This window comes from Lonchura striata, chromosome 4 (genome assembly GCF_050655825.1).
Source record: "Lonchura striata isolate lonStrDom1 chromosome 4, ASM5065582v1, whole genome shotgun sequence".
Classification (NCBI taxonomy): Eukaryota; Metazoa; Chordata; class Aves; order Passeriformes; family Estrildidae; genus Lonchura; species Lonchura striata.
Window position 1 is genome coordinate 22907015 of NC_140706.1, and position 25464 is coordinate 22932478.

The 25464-nt window shown below is 40.3% G+C and overlaps 2 protein-coding genes across 2 annotated transcripts; one reads left to right on the plus strand and one right to left on the minus strand.

Moving 5' to 3' along the window:
• The first annotated feature begins 2607 nt into the window (after positions 1 to 2607).
• On the plus strand, positions 2608 to 19160 carry KLB (klotho beta). The gene is made up of 5 exons (XM_021533186.4): positions 2608 to 3481; positions 11201 to 11708; positions 14055 to 14323; positions 15826 to 16969; positions 18574 to 19160. The coding sequence occupies exons 1-5, from the start codon at positions 2744 to 2746 to the stop codon at positions 18933 to 18935; spliced, it is 3021 nt and encodes a 1006-aa protein (XP_021388861.3). The 5' UTR covers positions 2608 to 2743; the 3' UTR covers positions 18936 to 19160.
• A 1187-nt stretch (positions 19161 to 20347) lies between these two features.
• RPL9 (ribosomal protein L9) lies at positions 20348 to 25369 on the minus strand. Its single transcript, XM_021533191.4, has 8 exons — positions 25343 to 25369; positions 24940 to 24986; positions 24745 to 24860; positions 23843 to 23938; positions 23419 to 23551; positions 21996 to 22076; positions 21411 to 21526; positions 20348 to 20452 (listed from the first exon to the last, which is right to left on the minus strand). The coding sequence occupies exons 2-7, from the start codon at positions 24983 to 24985 to the stop codon at positions 21420 to 21422; spliced, it is 579 nt and encodes a 192-aa protein (XP_021388866.1). The 5' UTR covers position 24986; positions 25343 to 25369; the 3' UTR covers positions 20348 to 20452; positions 21411 to 21419.
• Positions 25370 to 25464: the final 95 nt, after the last annotated feature.

Below are 25464 nucleotides of genomic sequence, written 5' to 3' on the forward strand. Positions count from 1 at the left end.
TTTTCAAGGCAAGCCCCAAAACATGGAGACTACATATTCAAGAGCCAAGTGAAAAATTGTTTTCTTCATTTGAATCATATGCCTTGGCAAAGGCAAAGAAGAAAAGGAAATCTGATAAGTAAGAATTGAACTGAATAATCATTAGGCTTCCTAACTCCTGAATCTGTATCAGCAAGTGCCCTGCAGATTGCAGCTTCTCCCAGTCTTGATTCATTCTAAAACCAAGTTGATTAGGTGTGTGGACAGAGGCAGGAAATCCCACTGTGCAGCATCATATTGTATGTCCTCATACGGCATCAGGGTTGGAGCCTGGCCTGACTCTGCCACTTGAGCCAGTGGAATCATTAATTCTCTTCTCCTCCTTTCACACCCTCACTTCCTAACACCCCCTGATCACATCTCACTCTTCCATGCTGATTGCTTTCCAAATTAAGAACAGTCAAATTAACATTTGCTTTAATAGTCAAATTAAATTTGCTTTTCCAGATTAACAGTATTTCTTTTCCCCAAGTCTTTGCTCAGGTAATGAACTCCTTCCAAATTCAAGTCATTATACGATTTTCGTCACTTAAGCTGCTTCCTCTTTAAAACTTCATGAAGTTATATTACAGCCCAAACAGTTAAATATGACCAAGCAGTAAGAAACTGGATTCACAGAGGCTTGAGGCATTAAAACACTTTCAAACCATGATTACAGCATGCTCCCAATCATGTCAGTAATAAGGAAAGAAATACAGTTCATAACCTTATACAGACCAAGCACCTGGGAGCACCAGTCTCTGCTGCACCTTACACATCTCAGGCAGGTGCAACACGCTCTGCATCCTTGTGCCAGTGGTACTAACGCTGCTGCGTTTAGTGGGGAGAAGCCTGTTGTCTTTCCCTTGCCCACAGATTGCCCATGGGGTTACAGAGCTGTTGTGGGTACTTGGAGCTCAAGCATCTGGTAACGGTGGCAATGACTAGCTGCTTTAGAAGTGTAAGACATCGGTAACGACTTGTATTTGGGTTTTCTTTTGTGAAGTAGGATACATAAAATCAGAGCTTTTAAATGTCAAAATAGAAAGATTATGTTAATGCAATAACTATCAAACAGCATTTTAAATGCTGTTCCGTAGAAAAAGAAAGAAACATGTCAGTATGTACTGTAAACCAACTTTGTACAGTCCCTGTCTGCTCCTCTTGTTCCCACGCTGCCTGTGTGTGGTAGGATCTTGGCTGAGAAATGTAGATCTGTTATTTCTGGTAAGAGCAGAGGCTCATGTTAGATGCGTGGCTACCCCACCACCTGGAGTGCAGATGTCAGTGGGAGCTTTGTCTTCATGTGTGGTGAAAATGTAAAGGCTCTGTAGAGAAAGACTTACAAGCATGTATGTTTTCTTGTTTATCCAAAAAATAAATAAATTTGCTTCCATTGGTAGTAATTAATCAGCTTTACTGGTAAATTAAAGGTATATGGCAGTGGCATTCTGCAGTGCTGCGAGCATGCTCTCACGGGGAGCAGGAGCAGTAAAGCAGCAGTAACCCAGCAGTGCATCAGGATTTTCACGTCCTACATGGCAGCGGGGCTAATTCATCTGAGCAGAGTACTCTGCTCCACTGATTAATTGTCCCAATGTTCAGATTTCAGTGTGCATCTTTCTTACATGCAAAGTTACTTCATACTTCTATGGTGGTTCCTCAAGGCTCTTCTGCAGCTGTGGTCATGCAGTTTCTGTTTCTATATGGACATATTTTATATTACTGTACCTCAAGAAAAACAAAAATGGCAGGCATCAGTCTTACTGTGTTGAGTAAATTGACTATATCTCAACATACATACTGTTGCTAAACATGTTAAAAGATTAAATTATACTGCAAAATTGCTGTATAAATATTTGTTGTACTGGTGCTCCTGCTGTGTATATGAATTGTTAAATTAATCAATACTGAAATAAAATATTTCAGGGATAATTATCTTTGCTAATTGTGTTTATTTGAAGAAATCCAGGAAAATGCTGTAAGAACTGAAACAGTTCCCTGTCAATTTTGTACTGCTGCTGTGTGTAGTGCTGTACAGGAGACTTTTATACAGGATAGAAAAAATGGTTCCATTTGTGTTTGAAAGGAATATTGACTTGCTTTGTGGTTTTATATAATTAGTTGGTGGTGTGTATATCTCTTCACAACAAAATATCCCACAAGTCCAGGAAGAGTTTTTCAGCAGAAGTTGGTTGTTTGAGCAGGGTAGGACTGAGGAATCATGCACTGCCCTTCCAGCCATCCAATTACACAGATAGGATAAATCTCCTTTAAATTGGTGATTATGTAGTGTGAATTGTACTGTTTCCTCAAAATACAGCTCCACAAGAAATAAAGGATATGATAGCTTCTTAGACCCTCTGTGACCTATATTATCCCACCTGAATGACTGACCTTTAAATGATGATGAATTAGTTCCTAGCATTTCTATTGTTGAGGCAGGCTGCAGTAAGAAGCCAGGTAGGTGTCTCAGTGGTCATACAGCGGCCACCTCCCTATAAATTACACCATTCTCAGACCTGTTCTACGTCTCACAGTTCAGGCTAATCATTGACAGGGCTTTTACAATCACAAGCTTTTAGTGAAGCTTTGATAAGACACTCCAGCAGCTTGTGGCAAATGAAAACAGTCTGCACGGTGTGGACTCCAGCAAAAGAATGGAATTTTTTCAGCATCAGTACAAGAAATCTGATTTTTAACACTGGCACTATAATCTGGCACAATGTGTGGCCAACGACTGGAGAAGATTGTTGCTTTTTGGATGTTAATTTTCGTAAGGATGGTTACTGGGCTTGCTGGAGAGGGAAGATCTGTGTGGAAAAAGGACTCCCACTTCAGCCCCGTGAGCGAAACACAGATGTTTTTATATGACACTTTCCCCAAGGATTTTCTCTGGGGGGTAGGGACAGGAGCTTTCCAGGTGGAAGGCAGCTGGAGGAAGGACGGGAAAGGCTCCTCCATCTGGGACCGCTTCACCCGATCGGAGTTCAGGGACACCAACAGCACAAGCACCTCCAGTGACAGTTATATCTTGTTGGACAAAGATTTGTCTGCTCTGGATTTTTTGGGAGTTACTTTTTACCAGTTTTCAATTTCATGGTCAAGGCTTTTCCCCACTGGAGTGGTGGCAGCTCCCAATGAAAAAGGACTTCAGTATTATAACACCCTTATCGACTCTTTACTGCACCGAAATATTGACCCCGTGGTCACACTGTACCACTGGGACCTGCCCTTGATGCTGCAAGAAAAATACGGGGGATGGAAAAATGAATCCATGATTGATATCTTCAATGACTACGCCACCTTTTGCTTCCAGACCTTTGGGGATCGTGTTAAATATTGGATTACAATCCACAATCCATATTTAGTTGCTTGGCATGGATATGGCACAGGTATTCATGCTCCTGGAGAGAGAGGGAAAATAAGAACTGTCTACTCAGTAGGACACAATTTGATCAAGGTACAGTAATAAGATTTTACAAATTGATCTTGCACTGCTGTGGGAGATAATAGGAGGAATTGGTCCTGTGATCATCATTTTTCAAAAAAGTCACCTACTGTGAAAGCACCAGGAAATAGCCTTTAGCTAAGGCAGTCTTTCTGTTGACCCTCACTTTGATCTTAGCACTTGTCACAACAGCTGACTCCGTAATTATTTGTTTTAAAGTGTTTGTTTATTATTTTATGTAAATTAGCTTTTACATACAAATTGTAACTCTTAAAGAACATTCTTTGTTCTTCACATTTAGTTAAACAGATTTGGTCATACTGAAATGACTATTCTATTAGTTTAGAAGGAAATTAATTTGTATTTCTATATTAAATCAACTTTACTGGCCATAGAGTATGATTTGTTCAAGGAAATTGAAGTATGATTTGTTCTAGGTTAGTATGATCATATTGCAAAATGTTTGCTTCTAAACTAGTAAAGTTGGTGCTTCTTGGGTTCAGAAGAAAACAAATGTCCTCTTCAGTACTTGAGAGTTTCAAATTATTTCCATGATGTACAGTATTTTTTTGCATCTGCTGTGCTCAAAGTGCTTTACAGAGCAGGTCTCTATCCCATCTTTGCAGCCAGTATAATTCTCCCTGCTGAGACTATTCTTAACTGTCACAAAGAATTTTTCTACAACTTGCCATACATTGCACATTTAATTAACAAATAAATCTGAATAGGTTAATCCTACAGAAAGAAGTATGCAAGTGGGAAAAATTATTTGCCAGAGTAGTTAAAATATTCTGCAACTGACAAATTCTTGTATTTGCTTCTGGTCTTGAACCTTGAGAACATAATTTTTCAAGAAAGTCACATTGCAGTCTATAGAAGTTTTACACACAGAAAAGTTGTCAAGAAGCCTGAGTCACTAACTGATTTCAGACTTAGCAGAAGAATGATTTAACTGTAAAGATTTTTGAAGCATCTCAAAGAAAACTGATGCCAAATCATTCTTCCTATTTTCAAGTACTATTTTATATAATGTATGTAAAAGATACCATATAAGTTTGCAATATTTCTTGCCTTCATTTCTGAGTGTCATAATCAAATGTGGAGTACAACTAGGCAGTCTCTGCACTTTCTGTAAAATCCATGTAAGCAGCACCTCATGCACAGGGAGCAATACTCCTCTGCCAAAGAATCAAGTGGATTTTCCAAGAAGCCGAGCACAGCTGGGTCTGATACATAAATTACTGACCTAATTTTCTTGGTCAATATTATTTGTCTCTCAGACTTGATTTGATAGTTGCTTCTTGTTCTAGAGTATAAAATAAATCACTTGGATGGAAGAGTTAAGGAGACTTTCAGCAGCACACAATCATTTAACTACTGTTTTATTATCCTTGGGCAGAAATTATTCTCCTCTGGTACCTTTCTTACAACCCCATGAACATTACCTAAAGTATTAGCAGTTCTCTCCTGTACTACTGTAAAATTTCTGAAGATTCTAGATTTGAGATCAATGAAAAATCTCAAATTTGTAGTAAAGTATTTGAGGGACTGGAGTTTTCTGGTTGGAGTTAGAGATGGAATGGAAACTTTTGAGGTACCAGTCAATATGAAACAACTCTTCCTATCTCTAAATATAATTATTTATTTCTCTTAATAAACTGTAATGCCAGCCAGCCATTCCACAGAAGCCACATCTGGTACTATATGTTCCAAGCCAACTAGCCAGAATCTTTCTCAAAGATTTTTGTATGAGTTTAACCGTTTGGTTCATTTTGCATTGTTGACAATACAGTATTAACAGAATGTATTAATGCACAATCAGGATTCTCTCCTTTGAGAATCACGAAAAATTATAAAATTCTCTCTTTAAAGAGATTTCACCTGGGTTTTTATTTCTTGACCGGTATATACTGGTCTGTTTCTCAGACATTGTATTATGGCTGCCTTCTAATTTCCCACTGTAAACCAAAAACATTATCCCAGAAATAAAGGACCAACCAAATATCAGGTTTTGGCAGTGTGAGACAAAGCCTGTTAAAGCTCTTGAAAAGATTGCCATTTAGGTAACCAGTTTTAGGAAGAACCACACTCTTGTCCATGCCAAGGCTTCATTTTTAGTCAGGCTGTTGACAGACACAGTCCTCAATGCCACCCTGTGCACAAACCAGGTCCATCTATTAAATATACAGAGCAGGAAAAACAGGTCTGTAATGCTGAAATGAAGCTAATCTGGCCACCACACTGTTACACAGCAATTTGCTGAAAATCATTCTCGAACCTTTTTGTAGTATCTTTGGAGAAATTAAATGAAGCTCTCGCATGAATCCTACTTTTAGTTTAATTTCCTTGTGTATTGTTGCAGTCATGGTGTTATCAGAACTAATCACTGTTTATATAAAGGAGTGCTTTTTTGTGATATATCAATCATAACCTGAAGCTAAGTTTAATATAATCACAAAAACAATATAACAAACCATAAACCTCTGCTTTTTTTGACTTTGGATTATTTTATTGTAAGAACAATTTGAAAGTTGCTGGAGATTTTTGTGTCCCTTTAAAAGGGCAGGAGAAATTTCTCTTAGTTTTAAACTAATCAATATTACTGCTTTCAAAAGCAATACAGCATCTTAAAACCCAAATAATTGGCTGGTATATGGAAAAGTTCATAGAATACCAGGTTGAAAGAGGACCTCAAGAATCATCTTCATAATGAGATGCATTTTGGAACTGATTAAAAAATTATCTGCCTCCATGAATGAATTCATGTAGGTAACTAGGCAGATAATGATCTTATTAAGGCTTTCCAACAAAAGTAGGGTTGGTCTATCTTCATCCAGCCCCAGAGCTCTGTGTGCTGGCCGGCACAAGGCATTGCTGGTGCTGAATCACCTCCTGCCTGTGCTCCCCTCCAAACCTTGCATCCTGCTAAGGGAATGCCCCAGACACATCTACTTAAGAGACAGCCCTGCCTTTTGCACAGGCCTTGCTATTCAAGATCTATAAAGAGAGGAACTGAATGCAGAATCAGAGGCTGATAAGCAGGGCGCTTAGGAGATCCACATTGGGAAAATAATCCAAAAGAAGAATTTCAAATTTCAGTTTTAAAAAATTTCAATTTTAAAAACTCATTTGCATGTTACTATGTATTCTATTCATACACAGAGGGTAATCATTGCTACTGACCATTTCAAAGGACTCAATACTACCTATACGGAAATTAATAGGGAATCTGAACTTTGAGGCTTATTAAATATAAATTGCTAAGGGATTCTCTTAGATAAATCTCTCAATAGAGTGGTCATCATGAGTAATAAAAGGAGTAAGTGGAATCTTATACCACATAGAGAGTGGCCATCAAAATTCTGTATTTCTGTTCTTCATTAAAGGAGACTGCACATCACAAAGGCAACATAAGAAAACAATTAATGTTAACAGGTAACTTGCTATGAAATATTTAAAGATACACCGAAGAAAATTTAAAAAACTATGAGCTTGCTCCTGAGGCTGATGTCATACTGAAGCAGAGAAAAAAAAAATGCCATGAAGAAAAATTGGATGGATTTCTTTGATTTGTCAGTAAATAAATCTGACAAGAAGCAAGAAAATACAAAGCACATGAATAATTGTGGCTGGACCTATGTGAGATATATACCTGACATATTATTACCATTTTCTCTATATCTAGTTATGTTCTTTCATACTTGGACTGAGATTTGTCAATATCACAAGGGCAACCTGTCTTCTTTTCCTTCTCTGTATCAGTGCCCTCCAGCAAGTTCTGCCTTTTCTAGTAGGCAGAAAGGAGCTCTTTTATTTTTTCTTTTTTAATTTCCTGTTAAAATTATTTACACTTCTTTCCATCTGGCAAAAAATCCCAGGAAAGAAATGTCATAATGAGTTCTCCCTAAAAAATGTCTTCATCACATACTTGGAAAAAGTAATAAATTCACTTTCAAGCCTGGTGTTCTCCTATAGGTCCATATCAGATCATGTTCTTTTCTGTGCCCAGCTGCATTATTCCCAGCTCTTTATTACTCCCAGCTCTTTGATATATCTCACTATGCCAGGGTCTCCTCATGGGCACTGCTGACTTTGGGATCTGTGGATGAGTGTGCCCCAGGAAAGTCCTATAATTCATTCTCCTTAAAAAAACAAATTTCTACTTCATGAATGGGAATTAATTATTACCTCTGTGTCTACCACACACTTCCTTCCCTTCCCCCCAAGGAGACTCCTTTCCTCAGGATGCAGAAAGATGAAACTACACCAGCACCTGTATTTCTTACAGCAGAAGGGAAGCCTGTCTCCATCAAGTATGCCTCTAGGGTGGGCACCAGAATCATCTGTAAATGTAAATGTCTTTGCTGGAAGATTTTTCAAATAGTAGTAGCCATCAGTGATGACATAAAATTCAGCACTGATTCATAGTCTTTTGATGATTTGTTATTTTCAGGTTAGTTTTCTTAGATTTCTCGGTAATCATTAGGGAAAACACAATCCAAATGCAGGACAATTAACAGCCAACAAATTATGATAGTAAGGCCTCAGTCCTTCATAACACCCTCTCAAGAAGTGTAGTCACCTGCTTCTCGAGATATAGGCATCCTTCACAAGGATTGAGATTCAGTTTGCAAAAGAAAGGGTTTAATTCTACTTTAGCTCTCCTGACTATGGGGCATCTTTATCACAGACCAAAAAAGCCTTGACTGGAAATACACTCTCCAATTAAGCCACACAACCCTGCCCGTCTTCTGAACTGGAACATCATCATCATCATCAGACTACCTTCTAGTTCTTCATAGTTTAAACACCAAACAAGTAAACACAAAGCCCAAATAATTTAATTATAATTTTTTCAATTGCAGTTTTCCTAAATATTCTTGATTTCCACCACACTAAAAAAACTCCATATACCCCTGACATTGTTTTGTATACTCATTGCTGTTCAAAGAAAAATTGCTTGACTAAAGTATCTTAAGAATTTGAAAGTATTGTTCTGTTGAAAGCTCTTTGCATGTGCATATGTTAATTTAGAGGATCAGAATTACAAGGAGTATGAGAATGTTTCAAAAAGAAAGAACAAATACTGTTGGCTTCAGTTTATTAAGTTGACTTTTCTAGCCTTTTTACATGGTTAGTACTTACTGACAGCACTTTCTGTGACTTTTGAGACTAGGGAATATTTTCTACATTTATACCAGGAAAATATGCTGAAATTAATGAGTCATACTTATCTAGAATAAATACCCAATATTGATCCTACTTTAACTGTGTATTTAGCCTTGACATTTGTCCTTGCTCTAACAAGGAAAATGAAAGATTAGGAATTAAACTATAACTGAAATAAGATTAGTCAAGATTAACTGAAAATACCCAATTTGATATATGATACAGCTTTTAAATTGATGTTTGTTTCATATCTGGCCTTAAAAAATAAATTCTGTACATCAACTTATTCCATCAACAATAGTTTGCATTTAGCAAACACCTTCTATCTGAGAATGTTAAGCTTCCTTACAGATAATTAACAACTCATAGCAGATTTATAGGTAAGCAAATTATATTGTGTCTGCTGTGTCTGTAAAACCCTAACTGTAGGCAGTGACAAGTTTTTTACAGTTAAGAGTTAATCCTCAGAATTAAGTCATCAGTGATACACACAAATTTGTATATGAGGACTCTATCTTGACTCATATGAAATGCACTTATTTATACTTGAGGTCTACTCCTCTAGAGTTATACCTGGGCCTATATCCTCTACTGTACACATTATTTTTAATAGTAATTTTATTTTCTTCTAATCACCTCCTGAAGATGTGTATGAATACGAGTTATACCTGATTGGCTTTTACACGTCAATATCATATTCTAATTAGTTGTTTTTTGTCAAAGGCATCTTTCTCCATTTCACCTAGAAAAGTGTGATTGCTATGATTTATCTGGAGCTATTGTCATGGTACTTGGCACTGTGCATCCTACAGCTGGGTGCAGGGGGGGGTTTCTTGTTAAGCCAATGCAGCCATATGCCTCTCGTTCAACAGTGGTGTTTGTGGGCTCTGTCTGGAGAAAAACTGTACAAAACAGGTGAGAAAACCCTAGAGGCAGAGCACAGAGTAAGCCTGGCCCCAGCAGCCACCCCAGGCTGGAGGGATTTTCAGGAGAGAGCAGTGAGGGCAACTGAGGAGATGGCACTGGCCACTTAAATTTTCTGATGAGGCTACTAAGAAATCCATTTTATAATACTTTAACTCTATCTTGCAATTTGCCTCATGAGTCCATTTATGCTGTCTTCCCTCTTCAGCTACAAAACCTGGATTTCAAAGGTTAGTGTCACTTTATCAGTATTTTCAAAGACAGACTTTGAACAAATGTTACGAGCATGACCTTAGAAACCATAAACAACTGATACACAAAATTTCACAAACTGTAATTCTTTGGTACTGCCCAGCTTAAACAAATGCCTACCTGACATCGGGCCTTTTGGAGTTTTTTTTAAACTGTCAAGGCTGTATGTTTCTAGATAAATTAACTAAAATTATTGTCAAAGGTAAGCAAGGCTGTTTGGCTTAGTAATGGTGACAAATCTAACTCAGCACTCAGTGTTTCACAATGCTCCTAAATGTTTTTCTCTGGGTGCAAACTATTATTTTCTTTCCAGCTTAAGAGCGTAAGGCCACACTACAGGCAGAAGGTAAACCCTGAGTTACTTGACAACTCTTCAGCGGGAGAGGTCAGCTCCCCTCCCTGCGTCAGATCACCCGATGTGCCTCACGCTGCAGCGCAGTCCCTCCCCTCTGAGCGACCTGCCCTGCTCCTTAGAGGGCTTTGACAATGCTAGTGGTTCCTCAGTCTCCCATGTGTTTCTGGTTTTGTGTAAGTTTTGTCTGGCCCTTATTTAAGTAATTAATAATGTGACATTTGAAGCTAATTGTGACGTGTAATAACGGCACACTTTCTAGAACATTGTGATAATCAGAAAAGCAGTATTAAGATGTGATACAGTGCAGTGGACATTTCAAAGAAGAAATTAACTAAAATCCTGAACAAAATTCTGACTCAGAGCTGTGAAAGTTGACATTTGGGTTCAAACTTCACAGCTGAGTCCTTTGCCCAAGTTTTTACATTTAGGAATTGTACAAATATCAAAATTTGAACACTTGCTCATGTGACTAGGCCAGAATAAAGTAAATAAATCCCAAGAAGAGGGATGGGGTGGATGTGGTTTGATCCAGGTAACCCCCAGAGCACAGAGCAGTTAGGAGCACAGAGTCACCACTGACAAAATATCATGAGATGCATCATGTGGAATAATTGTAAAGATGGCTTGAAATTTTAACCGTATCAGGAATCGCCGTTCCGCAGAGAAAGACTCAGATGGGACTGGTTAGATCACAGAGTTCAAATCCCATTGTTAGAGCTGTTCCAAAGTGTCTGTGTAACAACAGCTGTTCTCATCCCTGCTGGGATCTCTCCTGAAATTTCCACGTGTTAAAAGGCAAAAAGCCACAGCCCTAACGTGTCATAGGACACGAGTTACTGAGCATTGCCCTCATCCCAAGGAACCTTGCAGGGTAACAATGCCCATTAAACTGTGCAGGGTAATTCATGTGCCTTAACTGGTACTTCCATATAAGCCTGCGGTGACTCAGGTGGAGCTACCTGCCTCTCTAGCTGCCAGTGCACAAAGAGACTTGTTTGACTTACAATTTAATTCTATTTTTCTCTCATCAGGCTCATGCAAAAGTTTGGCATACCTACAAAGAACACTTTGAACCTTATCAGAAGGGGATGATATCCATAGTATTGGGATCCCACTGGATTGAGCCTAACAAATTGGAAGATGAGTTGGACATTTCTAAATGTCAGAAGTCCATGGAGAGAGTACTTGGATGGTTTGCTAAACCTATCCATGGGGATGGGGATTATCCAGAAGAACTGAAAAATGAGTTTTTGTTTCTGCCACACTTTACCAACGATGAAAAGAACTACATAAAGGGAACAGCTGACTTCTTTGCCTTTTCCTTTGGTCCTAGTAACTTTAAACCTCCAAACACTCTACCAAAAATGGGACAAAATTTGTCACTCAATTTGAGGGAAGTACTGAACTGGATTAAACTGGAATACAATAGTCCTCGAATCTTGATTGCAGAGAATGGCTGGTTCACTGACAGCCATGTGAAAACAGATGACACCACAGCCATCTACATAATGAAAAACTTCATTAATAAGGTTTTACAAGGTTTGTACAGAAATTACTTGTTGGATTTTTCAGAGAGCATTTTTGATCATTTGATATTTAGCTCTGTAATAATTTAATCTTTTTTTTTTAAGAGATAATGGCAACAAAGTTAATCATTAATTATTTATACTGCATGAATTCAAGTCATGGATCAGGATCTACTGGTGCTAGGTGTTGTACAAACAGAAAAAACCCATAGCCCCTGTACCAAAAATCTAAAGTCCAACATCTGCATTGGGGTAAGGTTGGTTAGGGTTAGGGTTTCCATACTGAAACTACTACTCCTACATGACTCTAAGATTCCATCTATAGTAGGTACAGAAAAGCCTTGAGATCATCTTCTGTGAATGTCACCTCTGGTGACATAGGGAGCTTAGTTAACTCCTGAGCTTTCCTAACTTCAGCCCTTTGTTTCTGCCCCAGACCTTCCCCTTGTTTTTCAGGGGGCTTTTCTCATCCTCACTCTAACACTCAGTCAGGATCCTGACCTGTTTCTGCCCTCTCCTTTCACTATCCCTGCAGACAATGCTACAAACATACTCTCAATCTGATCCACCAGATCTCTACCTATCACCTGCCTATCTTTTAATTTTCTTTACTATAAAGTATACATAAAATATAATTTTCCCCCTACCCATTCAAATGGTCACAAAATCTCAGCATGCACCATCTCAAATTCAACAGCATCTTTTGCTCTGACAATTAAACTCATCCCCATCTATTCAATATGCTTCTACAAACAAAAATGTTCTCAATTGTCACTCTGTCCCTAGATGTCTGCTCCCATTTGTTCAACCTTCCTCATTGAGGACATCAAGTACTGAACTTTACTTGCAAGGCCATTCTAGCTTATCTCTTTATCCTCTTCACCATCCTCTGCCTCTGTATTTTGCAATGGGTATTTTCAGATATTTTTGCACTTTCTCCCATGATTTCCCTAATTTAGAAGCTGCCTTCTTTGAAAAGTCATGCCATTGTATTGCTTTGTTACATTTCCTCATCTTTCCAGTATTCTGGCCTTGTCTATCAGTTTCCCATATACTCACTCACTCATACTGCAAGCTCTTGAGCTTTCTGATTTCATCTGGCAACCAGGAAAGCATCCAGCTGAACTATGCCCTTGCTTCTGGGTACCTTGGAACTCTGCTGCATCAATACGTGCTCTGTGCAAAACTGCTTTCTGCTCAACTAGCAGCCTGCTGTGACTAGGGCAAGGAAGTTCAGTAGAAATACAGAACAATGCAAAATGATATGTCCTGAGAAAATGAGGCTAAATGATATTGGAAAGAATAAACCAGAAAACTTAATCTTTATTCCTTGGCTTACTGGTGTGGTGGGCTACAGGTAAAATATGGCTTGTCCACCTGTCTGTGTCAAAATCCTCAGGAACCCTAATTGGTCATTTCTTTGCCTTGGGTATTCCAGCCCTTATAAGGTGAACATGAGGAGTTATCCTGTGTTATTTCCTAGCTTAAAGGTGGTGACAGGCAGTGAACATGACTGACCATGGAGTTTGGACTTTTCCTTCCAAGCTGCCAGCTGGCACGAGCCTGCACGGATGAAAAGTGTTGTGGTTAGTCTGCTGAGAAGCTGCTTTGCAGGCTCTGCTGCCCTTGCTGAAGAATCAGGTTCCACATCTGAGAAAGTGTTGTTATCTTTCTCATATATTATGTGTAAAAGATCATATGTAGACTCTTTTGCAAGAGGAACACTAAGATTGCCTGAATAAATCAGCATGCACTGCACCCATATTGTGACTAAATCAGTCTCTGGGTTGCTCTACTGTATTTCTCTAAAGTCATTAACAGTCCCAAGGCTAACAAAAAAAAAAAATTCAATCTACAAGCTGAGTAGACATTCCCAAATATTTGAGCTTACAGACATCTTTCAAATAAAGCTAGAGAGTTTTAACTTCATGACAAAGTTACAAACCAGATCAACCGTTGCTCCCTTTATTTTGACTCATGATTCTCTAATTTTACTGGTATTATTTTACTGGCAAATTGTCAAATGCAACTTCAAACCTGGATGTAGTATAATATTTCTTGTTTGGTCAGAGCAGAAATAAAGAATCCTACAGTAATTTAACTTCTTAAGGACACCTTAATTTCTTAGTGACACCTTAATTTCTCAATTTCTTAATTTCTTAGTTTCTTAATTTCTTTTTTTTTAGTAAATAAAGACTAAGATACATACCTCAGTTTTGCAATGAATTACAGTGGGTCAATACAGACATTGAGAAGACACTCAAGATTTTCAAAATAAATAGCATTTTCACATAAATATCCCTTATATATGTTAGAATACTAAATAGAAAACTCATGGATGTTACCTTCTCTCATGCAGCTATTAAATACGACAACATAGATGTGTTTGGTTACACAGCCTGGTCCCTCCTTGATGGCTTCGAATGGCAACATGCTAACAATATCAGGCGTGGATTATTTTATGTAGATTTCAAAAGCAAAAAAAAGGAAAGGATTCCTAAGTCATCTGCACTTTATTATAAACAAATCATACGAGAAAATGGCTTCTTCCCAAAGGATTCTACCCCACACTTGCAAGCTCAGTTCTCCTGTGAGTTCTCCTGGGGTATCACCGAGTCTGTTCTCAAGGTAAGCATAAAATATTGAGCGGATCTCTGGAAGCAGAGTGAACAAATGACTGTATACGGTACCTTGCATTCAAAAATTTCAATGCACACTGCCAACAGAAGTTAAGCCATAACTGCATTGGTTCAATTTCATGTGTTTCCAGGTTTTCAGGTGAGCAGGTCACAGAGTGCTGGCCACCGCTGCAGCAACAAACCCTGCTGCAGGAGCCCTTCCAAGCACGGCCCTCCCTCTGCTTGCATCTCCATGTGGCAGATCAGATGAGGAAATTTCAGACCAATAAGTTGATCCAACCAATTGTTACTGGGTTATTTTTCAACCAGGGGTTTCCAAATCCAGTTTGCAGTGTGGCCATAGGGATGCTTGTGAAGGCCTGATGGAGAGAGTGATAAAGGGCAAGAACAAGGTGATCACATTGGTGGCAGCAGTGCCTGCGGGCTCCAGGTCTTGTCTACAGCAGAAACACATTCCTGGGTTAGGCCTGGCTCTAAGTGCCACTCAGACAAGTGGTAAGAAGCCATTCTTTAAAAAGACACCTAGCAGAGGTGAAGCTAATTAACCTTGAGGTTTACCATCTGAGCTCACATTAGAAAACAGATTGGACAACCTTTGTCCAAACTGGTTCCTACAGGACTTATTGATACTTTATTTTTCTTCTATTTCTGCTTTAAACCTAGTAAATAAGCTAACTGTATGTATGGGCAGTGTTGGGATACCCTTCTTGTCACTGCACACAGGTAGTCCAGGCTGACAAATATCAGCCTCAAAAAATAATGACAAAATCCCATAATTTAACCTATTCACTGACAACCGTAGGGGAAGAAAAAGTTAAGTTTCTATAAATCTTGTTAATATACAGCACAAAAAAAAAGTACATTTCCTGTAAAAAACGCAATCTAAATGTTTTAAACTTCACTATATTGTACTTTGAAACATAAAAAAAAGCATTTAAAAATTGGAATATTAAAAAAAAGTGTTATTCCAACTTTTTCAACTAGTAGGAGATATAAAAGATATAACTGAATGCTACGAGCTGTTTGTGTCAGATTACTATGCCTCAGTTTCACAAGGCTGATCACAGAAGCAGTGCCAAAATAATCTGTGCCTGCTTCATACAGCTCCTGGTGCTTGTTCTCACCACCCGCTCTCCTGGCAGCTGCCTGAGACCTGCTGTGTGCATGACCAGAGTGAACTCAATCAGGGAGAGCTCTCTCAGTGAAAACATCTAATGCAGGCTGGTGGCAGGGCAAATGACCATGTGTAATGATAAAGAAAAAAGTCCAATTTTGATGTTTTTCATATGGAAAGGAACAGAATGATAAGATGACCACTAGCACAAAGTTCATATAGGTGAGTTGATTACCCTCTTCCCCCTGGAGCATCTAAGCAGGGCCTTCTGACATCCAGCACTAATCGACAGCTAAACACAGGCAGAAATGCAGACTACAAGCAGGTATTAAGTTAATTTAATTAAAACCCATTGTAGCATATTTTTATTTTCACAGGCAGAATCAGCAGCTTCCTCACCACAGTTCTGTGATCCCAGCTTGTACCTCTGGAATGTCACAGGAGATGGGCTTCTGCACAAAGTTGAAGGGGTAAAGTTAAAAACCCGACCAGCACAGTGCACAGATTTTGTCAGTATTAAAAAGCAACTAGATCTCCTGGAAAAAATGAAAGTCAGCCATTATAGATTTGCACTTGACTGGTCACTAATTTTACCCAATGGAGATTTGTCAGTGGTCAACAGGCAAGTTCTTAGGTATTACAGATGTGTGATTAGTGAAGTCCTGAAACTCAACGTTCAATCCATGGTCACCTTGTATTATCCAACTCACACCTACCTGGGCCTGCCAGGTCCTTTGCTGCAGACAGGAGGATGGTTGAACCAATCCACTGCCTACGCTTTTCAAGACTACGCAGCTTTATGTTTTAGGGAGCTTGGTGATTTGGTTAAACTTTGGATTACAATAAATGAGCCTAACCAGCTAAGCAATGTCTACAACAGGAGCAGCAATGACACCTACCGGGCAGCACACAATTTACTAATAGCACACGCCATGGCCTGGAGAATATACGACGAGCAATACCGGTCCTCTCAGTATGGCAAAGTGTCCCTGTCCCTGCATTCGGACTGGGCTGAGCCTGCCAACCCCTTCTTTGAATCTCATTCAAAAGCTGCCAAGAGATTTCTTCAGTTTGAAATAGGCTGGTTTGCCAATCCCATATTTAAGACTGGGGACTATCCAGCTACTATGAGGGAATACATCGCCTTTAAAAACAGAAAAGGCCTTTCATATACTTTGTTGCCATCTTTCACAAGTGAGGAAAAACAGCTTGTCAAAGGTGCAGCTGACTTTTATGCACTGAATCATTTCACCACCAGATTTGTGATTGACGAACCTCAGAATGGAAGCCAGTATGAATTTGATCGTGACATTCAATTTCTGCAGGACATCACCTGCCTGAGCTCTCCTTCTCGTTTGGCAGTGGTGCCTTGGGGAATGCGCAAAGTTCTTAGGTGGATCAAAAAAACTTACGGTGACATTGACATTTACATCACAGCAAATGGAATAGATGACCCATCCTTAGACAATGATGAACTTCGAAATTATTACTTGGGCAAATACGTACAAGAGGTTTTAAAAGGTGAGTACATGACAGATTCAAGTTCCCCAGAGCCATTTCCATGGCTCAGACCCAGGCACAGCTAAGTCTTGCCCTGGACAGAGCGAGCAGTCCTGGTTCAGACGCAGGAGCCAGCAGCACAAAGCTGCCTGAGGGGCCCAACTCAACAGTCACACTCAGGGCAGCTATGACACAAAGGAATGGCATCAAGTGTCTTGCACAAAATGCAGCTACAGCTGCCTCCAGTTTAAACCATGAGAGAAGCTCTCTGAGCATGCACATACAGCAGAGTAGTTACTCAGAAATTATTAGGAGATGGCGCTTCAGCCCAACAACTCTCAAGAGACAAAGTTTCTACTCTCCAGAGAAAGGCAAGAACCTCCTTGCTTACTGAACATTGACAGGAAAGTGCAAGCAAGTCCACAGAGACCTGGAAGGACATACAGAAGAAATACAGCAGGGCACCAGCAGCACCAGCTGCTGTTGAAGGGAGAGTCCAGCTCTAGTTCTTGTTTTCTCTTGGGCACATAGGGAAATCTACTTCTTCACTTTAGAGAAAAACTATTAAGTTGTGGAGTTAGAAAACAAAAACATTCAAGACAATAATCTTCAGCAACAGCTTATTGTATGAGAAATGCTGCAGGGACCTCACCCCCCCCCCTCCCCTCCTGCTTCCTTCAACCAATCATTAAAGAAAAGCAGTGAGGCACAGGCTACCAGCAAGGCCTTGGTACCTGAACCATACAGGCAAAATGAGATGTGCAATACATCCCTGCCCTGTTCCCTACTGGTGAGCATTAGAGAGATCCTCATCAGGACACAGGGGGTTCAAAAGCTTTTCTGAGGTAACTGACATGAAACACAGTCTAGGTGTCCTGGGTTCGCCTCTCTAGCAGTTGATAAAAAATGAGACAAATCATACTCATGGCTAAGCATGGCTTCAGAGTATTTTTAGATAAGAAGAAAAAAAGTGCTCTCTCTCCAGTGCTTAGCTCTCTCATGTTACCACAGGACTAATAAGTATTTGCTGCTTCATTTTCCATGCTAATTTCATACTGCAAACAAAAGAACAATACATTACTAAAGGAAGTAAGTTATTAAATGTTTACATGTTCTTAGTCTGGATCACATTCCCAACTATGGTCACTGCTTCCACATGACTTCAAGGCCTGCTATTTTAAAGTATTTTCACCCAGCACTTGAGTTCAGCAGTGTAGCACAGTCATGCATGCTGCAGATGAGCAGCTGAGTTTGGAGCAGGGCAGGAATTCTTGGAAAGCTGCTCTCACGGCACTTATGGGCAGCTGCTCCCGAGTCCTTGCAGTTAAGAGCAGCATCTAGCTTTTCCTGGGGAAACAAACTCCCAGCTCCAACCCTGTACAAATCCAGTTTTCATGGCATAGGTCCAAAAATCCCCAAATCATAAGGATTTTTAAAAAACAGTGAGGCACTGTTCCTATGTAATTAAGACAATTGAGTATTAAAAGCAGTAAATATTTTGATGTAAGCACACTTTTTAAATTTGTAACAACTTGAAATCTGAACTCCTTACCAGAAAGTCTGCAGGTTTTACCTCACATGTAAGTTTTTATTAACACCTTGTTTTGCTTTCTTTTCCTTCTCAGCCTACCACATCGACAAAGTCAAGATTAAAGGCTACTATGCATTTAAGCTGACTGAAGAGAAATCTAAGCCTAGATTTGGATTCTTCACTTCAGATTCAAGAGGAAAGCCTTCAGTAAGATTTTACAATAGCCTGATAAGCAACAATGGCTTTCCTGCTGACTACTCAGTCTGTGGCCCCTCTAGCCACGAAAAGCAGTGTAGCTTCTGCTTGTTTATTTCTCAGAAGAAGCCGTTAATATTCTTTGCCTGCTGCCTCTTCTCTACCCTCAGTTTGCTTTTAGCTATTATTTTTTTTCACAAAAGAAAAAGAAGAAAACGTTTTAAGGCAAAAAGCATCAAATGCATCTGTGTCTCATTTTAAAAGGGGGCACAAGCCCACTTTCAGTGAGATCCATCACTACATTCTACAGTGGATGATACCACTCAGACAACTGTGGAAAAGCACTGAGTCACTCCAGTCACACACACCAAGCATTTCATTCAAAAATGCAGTAATCACATAGACAGGAAGAAGAGCCATGGCACTTGTTTCTAATGATATTACTTTTATCCACCTACTGTACCTAGAAGACACCTTCATCTGTTTAAAAAAAAAAAAAATGATCCTCCTGTGCGTTGGAATAACCTTTAAAACAGCTTTACTTGCAAAGAGCAACTTCTGAGAACTGATATGCACCTTTGTAAGCCTTGTGATGTTATGAGTGTTGTTCAGCGTGAAACTGCAGCTGTTAGGGTTTAGAAGTTTTATTAAACCCCACAAACCTTCAACTAAGTACAAAACCAGGAAGAAAATGTGCTGGACCAGCTTCTGAAGATACCCCTAAAAGAGCAAAACCAAGTTAACTCCATTACTGACCAACAGATATCCCTTACAGATTGGGTGAAGTAGTTTTAAGCAAATAAAACTTTGGAGACAAAACCATATACAATCACTATTTTTCACCTCCAAAATGGGACAGTCATAAAAATTTTTATTTGCAGAAAACATCCAAATAAATAGTTGACCCACTCAATAATTGAGTGAGGAATGTAAATTGCACATGTCATTATACAAGTGGATATTTGGGCAATTTTGGAATTTAACATGCATTGGATGCTTTAGCAACTTGTTGCCAAGTATGTTTCTGCACTATCCCAGTATTTTATATACTTTTTCCAAATTGAATGGAGCAAGTGACAATGTGGATTTTACTACTGCACAGAAATAGTACAACCTCCCAGTTACATGTTGCTACATGGCAAGATCAGCAGTGAAGAAATGAACCCCCAGATAACAACTCACTGCTGGTGAAACTCAGCAATACACTCTGATTGAGCTTTGAGGTCAAATCCTTTGTTTTCTTATTTGAGCAATAAAGCATTGTATTTTCAGACTACTGCTTCTATCTATGTATTTAGTTTAAATGGTTTTACAAACCTAGATCTACTGATTTTAGTTTTGTTTTTCATCTACTTCATATTCTGTCATCACAAGTCTGAGGCTTGAGAAAAAATGTGAAAGAACACTGGTCTCCCCTCTATGAGAAAAATGCTTGAGTTTTAATGACTCAAAAATGCCACTTCATGACTTCATCACAGAAAGATCACGGTAGCATGGCCTACACATTGCCCTACCAGTCTCTGAGCACATTCATTCAGTCTGAATGAAGTCCAGTGGTTCAAGAACACATTGGTAGGGCAGACCCACTGTGCAATCTGCTTCTCTAAAAGCCATCAGGTTCATGCAAGCACCATTTAGTTCTTTAAAAAAAAAACAACAACAAACTCAAGATATGAAATATAGTTTGTTTTATTAAACCTCTAAGGGTGTTCTCACCTTGTACCAGCTGGCATTGCTGGTACAATGTCTCGCGGTAATTACCATCGGGATCCAGACAACTGTAAATAAAACATTAAGAGCTTTTAGAAAGATTTTAGCAGTGCAAGTGTGAAACTGAGAGTTTATAATCATTTGATGTTTATCTGACGATTTTAATGCAAGACAGACATTAATAGTTCAAAGAATTTGCTTAATTTTACACAGACAAGATTACTTAAAGATGCCTTCAAGCACAACAGCTCAACTGTTCAACAAATGTACTAAGTTGCTCCATCTCTCAAGGCACTTAAAATGGCACTAAAGATTTTTTTGGAGGCTTGCAAATGTTTGGTATCTACAGGATTTTTAAAAAAACGGGTTTATGAAGCTCACTTCATCTACATCCTGCCTCAAGCTTAGGTTCTAAAGGCAGACAGCACAGAATTTATTTGCAAGTCAGACTGTCTCATCCTGCACAGGTGTTTTGCACTGTGTAAGGAACCACACACAGGTGAAAAGTATTGAATTCCTTTAGCAGTTAAAATTCCTAAATTATCCCCAAATCCTCATGCTGAACTTCAGTAACAACGCCCATGGGCAATGTAAATAGTGTCCTTGTTAAACTGACTTGTTTACCAGCATTAACATACTAACTGTTCAGAAGACCTTTGCATATAAATTGGGTGCTGGCCACCATTTTAGTGAGGGCAGTGTCCAACAAGGAGAAACATCAGTCTGAGGTCTTCTCTGTAAATAGCTGTAAACCAGTCTGTCAGGCTAGGTCAGTTGTTCACAATTCTCAGCCAACACAGCAGAGATAGATGTTGTACATACAGTAGCAAAATGCCAAGTTGATGAAAGATGGACAACTGCTGTTGAAAGACCTACCAAAATTCAAATTTTATGATGCATCTTACAGCATCTTTTACAAACAAAATATGGGAACCTGTTTAACTATAGCCATGTTGAAGCAGATAACCCTATCAAGTCCCCATCTCTACAGAGAAGATGTACAATGTGTATTAAGATGATACCAACCTATGAGTTTTACTCATCTGCCTGCTGCACTGTTCCTTTCTCAGAAACATAGATACCATCCAAGAATTTCCTGATATCCTTGTTCTTGACTGTGGTGGCTTGCTGGATCAAAGCAGCTGCAGGCAAAGTGAGACTGTTAGCACAAAGCCAAAAGGTCCACACCAACTTGCAGTCTTTGTTTATGCTCCAGTATTTCACCTAAAGAACAGGACTGTCATCTAGAAACAGAATTCCCAACTTTAAATCCTGAAGGGGTCTAATGAAAATAGGATGCATTTCACTGAGCCCATCTTGGCAACCTGGGGCAGAAGCATTTCATTACTGCATGCCATGTACAACTGAAAAGCTAAAAGTTTGGTGCCAAAAAGGCCATAAGTACTGACTTGAATAAGGTTCTGCAGGCTTTTAAAAATATCTTTAAGCTTAGAAAAAGAGTAAGGAACTATGAAAAGCAATTAAAGTGACTAGAGCAAAAAAAAAATCTGGGCTGTTGTTTACCTCATGGTTTGAGGTAAAAAGTTTGCTAAGCTCACATCTTCAGATAAAAGTTTCCATGTAATTTTCCACACATCTCCTTTCACAAACCTGAATTGGAGACCAGCTCAATGTCATTCCCTTCAAGGATCAGCTCATCTTTTTGGGCTTGAGATACTGCACAGGTAACACCTATGGAGAGGCAAACATAATCCACACTGTTGAAGGTGTTAAGTGTATTAAAGAAACAATATTAATGTCCTGTCCAAATTTAGACACTAGTATCCAAGACAATAATTAGCTTCTATGACTTTGTTAGAGAGTCCCTCAAATCCATTCCAGGGCTGTCCTCCCTCACAGTTTCTATTAAATATTAGTGTAAGTCATGCTCTGGAGTGAAAGCTACTGAAGTGGTAGTCCTGCTCACCCATTATTACATTGGAGCATCAATCACCAACACTGTGTACAAGCCAGCGCTTTGCCAGCATGGCTCCGTCAGCAAGGTGGTGCCATTTCCCACAGGCTTGTGCTCAGTAAGACAAAACTGCAGTCAGCCCAATCAAAAGCCATTAAAAACTACCTGCCCCTGTCATGTCATGTACCATGTTTACACTAGCAATGGTGCAAGTACTCACAAGGAGTAAACATGATTGATCATCTATGCAATCAACAGATAAAAGATTTTAAGCCAGCCCATTACTAACAGTAAATGCTGACTTATAAACAAATCCAATACAATAATCAAACCCACCCTTAACATCCCACAGTAAATCAAAAACCCTGTAACTCTGCTGCACTGTTATCTACCAGTGTTTTGGGACAAGTCTGATGCACTCCTCTACAGTCACCCCAAAACATCATCAGTTGCATTAAATGACCTTTCCCATACCCTCACCAGAAGTGGAATTAGAAAAAAACAAATGGATAAGGGAAGTCTTTCCCACAGTCTTTATGTAATTTTGTTTATGACATATTTTGTTGCCTTCCTCCAGAAGTTTAACAAGCTCCATCAAGTGCCTGCTTTTCTGTTAGACATTTTACTGAAACTCCAAGTGTGCAAGATGCAAAAACAGCTAATAAGATTGCAATTTCTAAGTTTACTGTGCATGCTCCTAGATAATCAGCAAATTCAAACACCTTAAAGACCAAAACTATGATGTGGTATGAAACTTGTTAATGTACAGTGTTTTAAAAAAGAAATGCAAATCTAACAGTTAGCAGCTGCAGCTTACCAACTATCAACATTATTAAGATCTCCCAGTGATTAAAGTAAATCCTGGATTCCTTGTATTACAGTAACTAACTCCAGACTAGTTGTTAGCTAGCTCTTGCTAGTAAAGATAAATTACAGAGGCATTATTAATAACAAATCTAAGCAGTGGCAAGAGTATCATAAGAAAATTACATAAATTCAGACAAGCACATGCTGCTCCAACAATTATTCATCCCCTCCCATTCTCAGTGGCAGAGCCCAAAGAAAACAGCTCGGAAAGCCTAGTTTAAGCCAGCAGAACATGTGTCCAGAAAGGCTCACCTGGCCTCATCCGCACTCTGCGAATGTACTTCTCTCCCAGGAAGTTCCGGATCTCCACAAGTGAGCCATTGTCCTGTATGACTACGTTGATCGGGAAGTGAGCGTACACCGACCTCATCTTGTAGCGAAAGCCCTGGCACACAGGACATAACCGGGTATTGAAAGCAGAACAGGCCCAAAAGACGTAACATATGCACGAAGCTTACAGGAGAAACTAAAGCCAACAGCTTCTGAGAAAGGGCAGGACACTGAGCCCAAGACACATTCATCCTTTCCTCCACCAGAGCTTGCCTGACAGCAAAAGGAGAAAGAAGCTGCATCTTGGATGCTTAGAAACGTTCTCCCTCCATAAAGTAAACGGATCTCACTGAAAGTAACAAAAAGGGCAGCAGTTATCCTGGTTCACAACTTAAACACAACTTACCAGAGTGACCCCCTTGATCATGTTCTGTACGTGGCTGCAAATTGTGCGAACTGTTGCCAGCTCCTTCCTGTTACCCCACCACTTGTCAACGCGAAGCTGCATCAAAAATCACATGAACAAAGCTTTCAGCTACACTTCAAAACCAGCAACAAAATAATTATGTGACAAACGAGGAACAAAACTTTCAGATAAACTACTTAAAGCCCACCAAACAAAAACACAGAACTGTTTTGTTTATTTTACAGACTACTTACTAAAGGCCCACCTGGTTCCTGTCTTTTAAACCCTAACCTGAGACATGGGAGAATTGTTTTCTTCAGGTCTTGCCACTAGCAAGTCTTCAAAAGACCTGGGGTAGATAAATGTACAATCTTGAGCTAAAGTATGCTTTAGCAATTACTAAGCATATTGTTTTAAAGTCTGCCTCCTATGCATAATCAACTTAAGCTGTGTGCGGACCCCCTGTTTTAATGAAGCACTCGAACTCTGTGAAACAGTAGCTGAAATCAGTCACTCTCAATATTTTCTTATACTTTCTGAGGCAATAAGAAAAATCATGCATTTGTTTATCTCTGCTCTTCTAATATAACTTGCAGTTTCTGGAAATCCAGTAAACTGATTTTTATCCTCTGAAAGATCCAGTTTGTAGAACAGCATACATCGATCATCCCCTTTCCCTGTAGCTGTCACTACACAAGAATACACTCCCACAGTGCCCGAGGAGGCCCCGCCCTTCCATCAGACCAATTTCTCAGGAAACACAGGAATAAGCAAAACCTACCAAACAACTCAGCCGCAGCTGAACATTTTTGGTCACTCTCCAACACCACCCCCAAGTTTTCAAGCCAATAATAAAGCTCCCCTCTGCCTCCGGGCAGCGAAGCAGCTTATGTGGCACTCACCTTCTTGTGCTTCTTTCCCAGAAGGGACAGCTCCACGTTGATGTGGTTAAAATCTCTCCTCAAGGTTCCTCGGGGCCCCTTCACAATGACCGTCCGGCCCTTCAGCGAGACTCCCACTGCGGACCAAAGCGGACACGCGTTACGGGCTGCGGGGGCGGCACCGCCGAAAGCCTCCCGAAAGCGGCGCGGACTGACCTTGCTCGGGAATGTCCACGGTCTGGTTGCTGAGGATGGTCTTCATCCTGCGGGAGACAACGAGACAGGCTGGAGGCTCTCTCGGCCGTGTGCCCGCGGGGCCCCCGCCCGCTCCTCCCTGCGCGACCCGACGGCCCCCGCGCTGTCACCGCCGGGCTCCGCTCGCCGCAGCGGCGCCCCCCGCCCGGGCCCGGAGCGCGGCGGCCTCAACGGGGCCTTGCCGGGAAGGCGCCGTCCCTGGGCCCTCCCGCGCGGGGTGCGCGACAGGAGGCGCCGCCGGGGCCCGGCGCCGCCCCGGGGGGCTGCTCACGCGCGGGCGGCGCGCCGGGGTGCCGAGAGCCGCGGATGATCCCGGATTATCCCGAGGACTCCGAGCAATCCCGGCGGCGCCGCCAGCCCTCACCTTGCAGCGCGCAGGGCCAAAAGAGACAGCGCATGACGTCATCACGTACTTGTAGCCGCTGCGAGGCCCGTGACGTCATCGCGCCGAGGCAGCCGTCCGATAGGCGAGCGCAGCCGAGCAGC

Bases quoted from the DNA above. Each gene is read 5' to 3' on its own strand.
- KLB (XM_021533186.4), top strand. From the start codon at position 2,744: ATGTGTGGCCAACGACTGGAGAAGATTGTTGCTTTTTGGATGTTAATT. The intron at 3,482-11,200 runs GTACAGTAATAA...TTCTCTCATCAG, and splicing joins TAGGACACAATTTGATCAAG to GCTCATGCAAAAGTTTGGCA. The intron at 11,709-14,054 runs GTTTGTACAGAA...TCTCTCATGCAG, and splicing joins CATTAATAAGGTTTTACAAG to CTATTAAATACGACAACATA.
- RPL9 (XM_021533191.4), bottom strand. From the start codon at position 24,985: ATGAAGACCATCCTCAGCAACCAGACCGTGGACATTCCCGAGCAAG. The intron at 23,939-24,744 runs GTGAGTGCCACA...TTTTTGATGCAG, and splicing joins TGGGAAAGAAGCACAAGAAG to CTTCGCGTTGACAAGTGGTG. The intron at 23,552-23,842 runs GTAAGTTGTGTT...CCTGTGTGCCAG, and splicing joins TGATCAAGGGGGTCACTCTG to GGCTTTCGCTACAAGATGAG.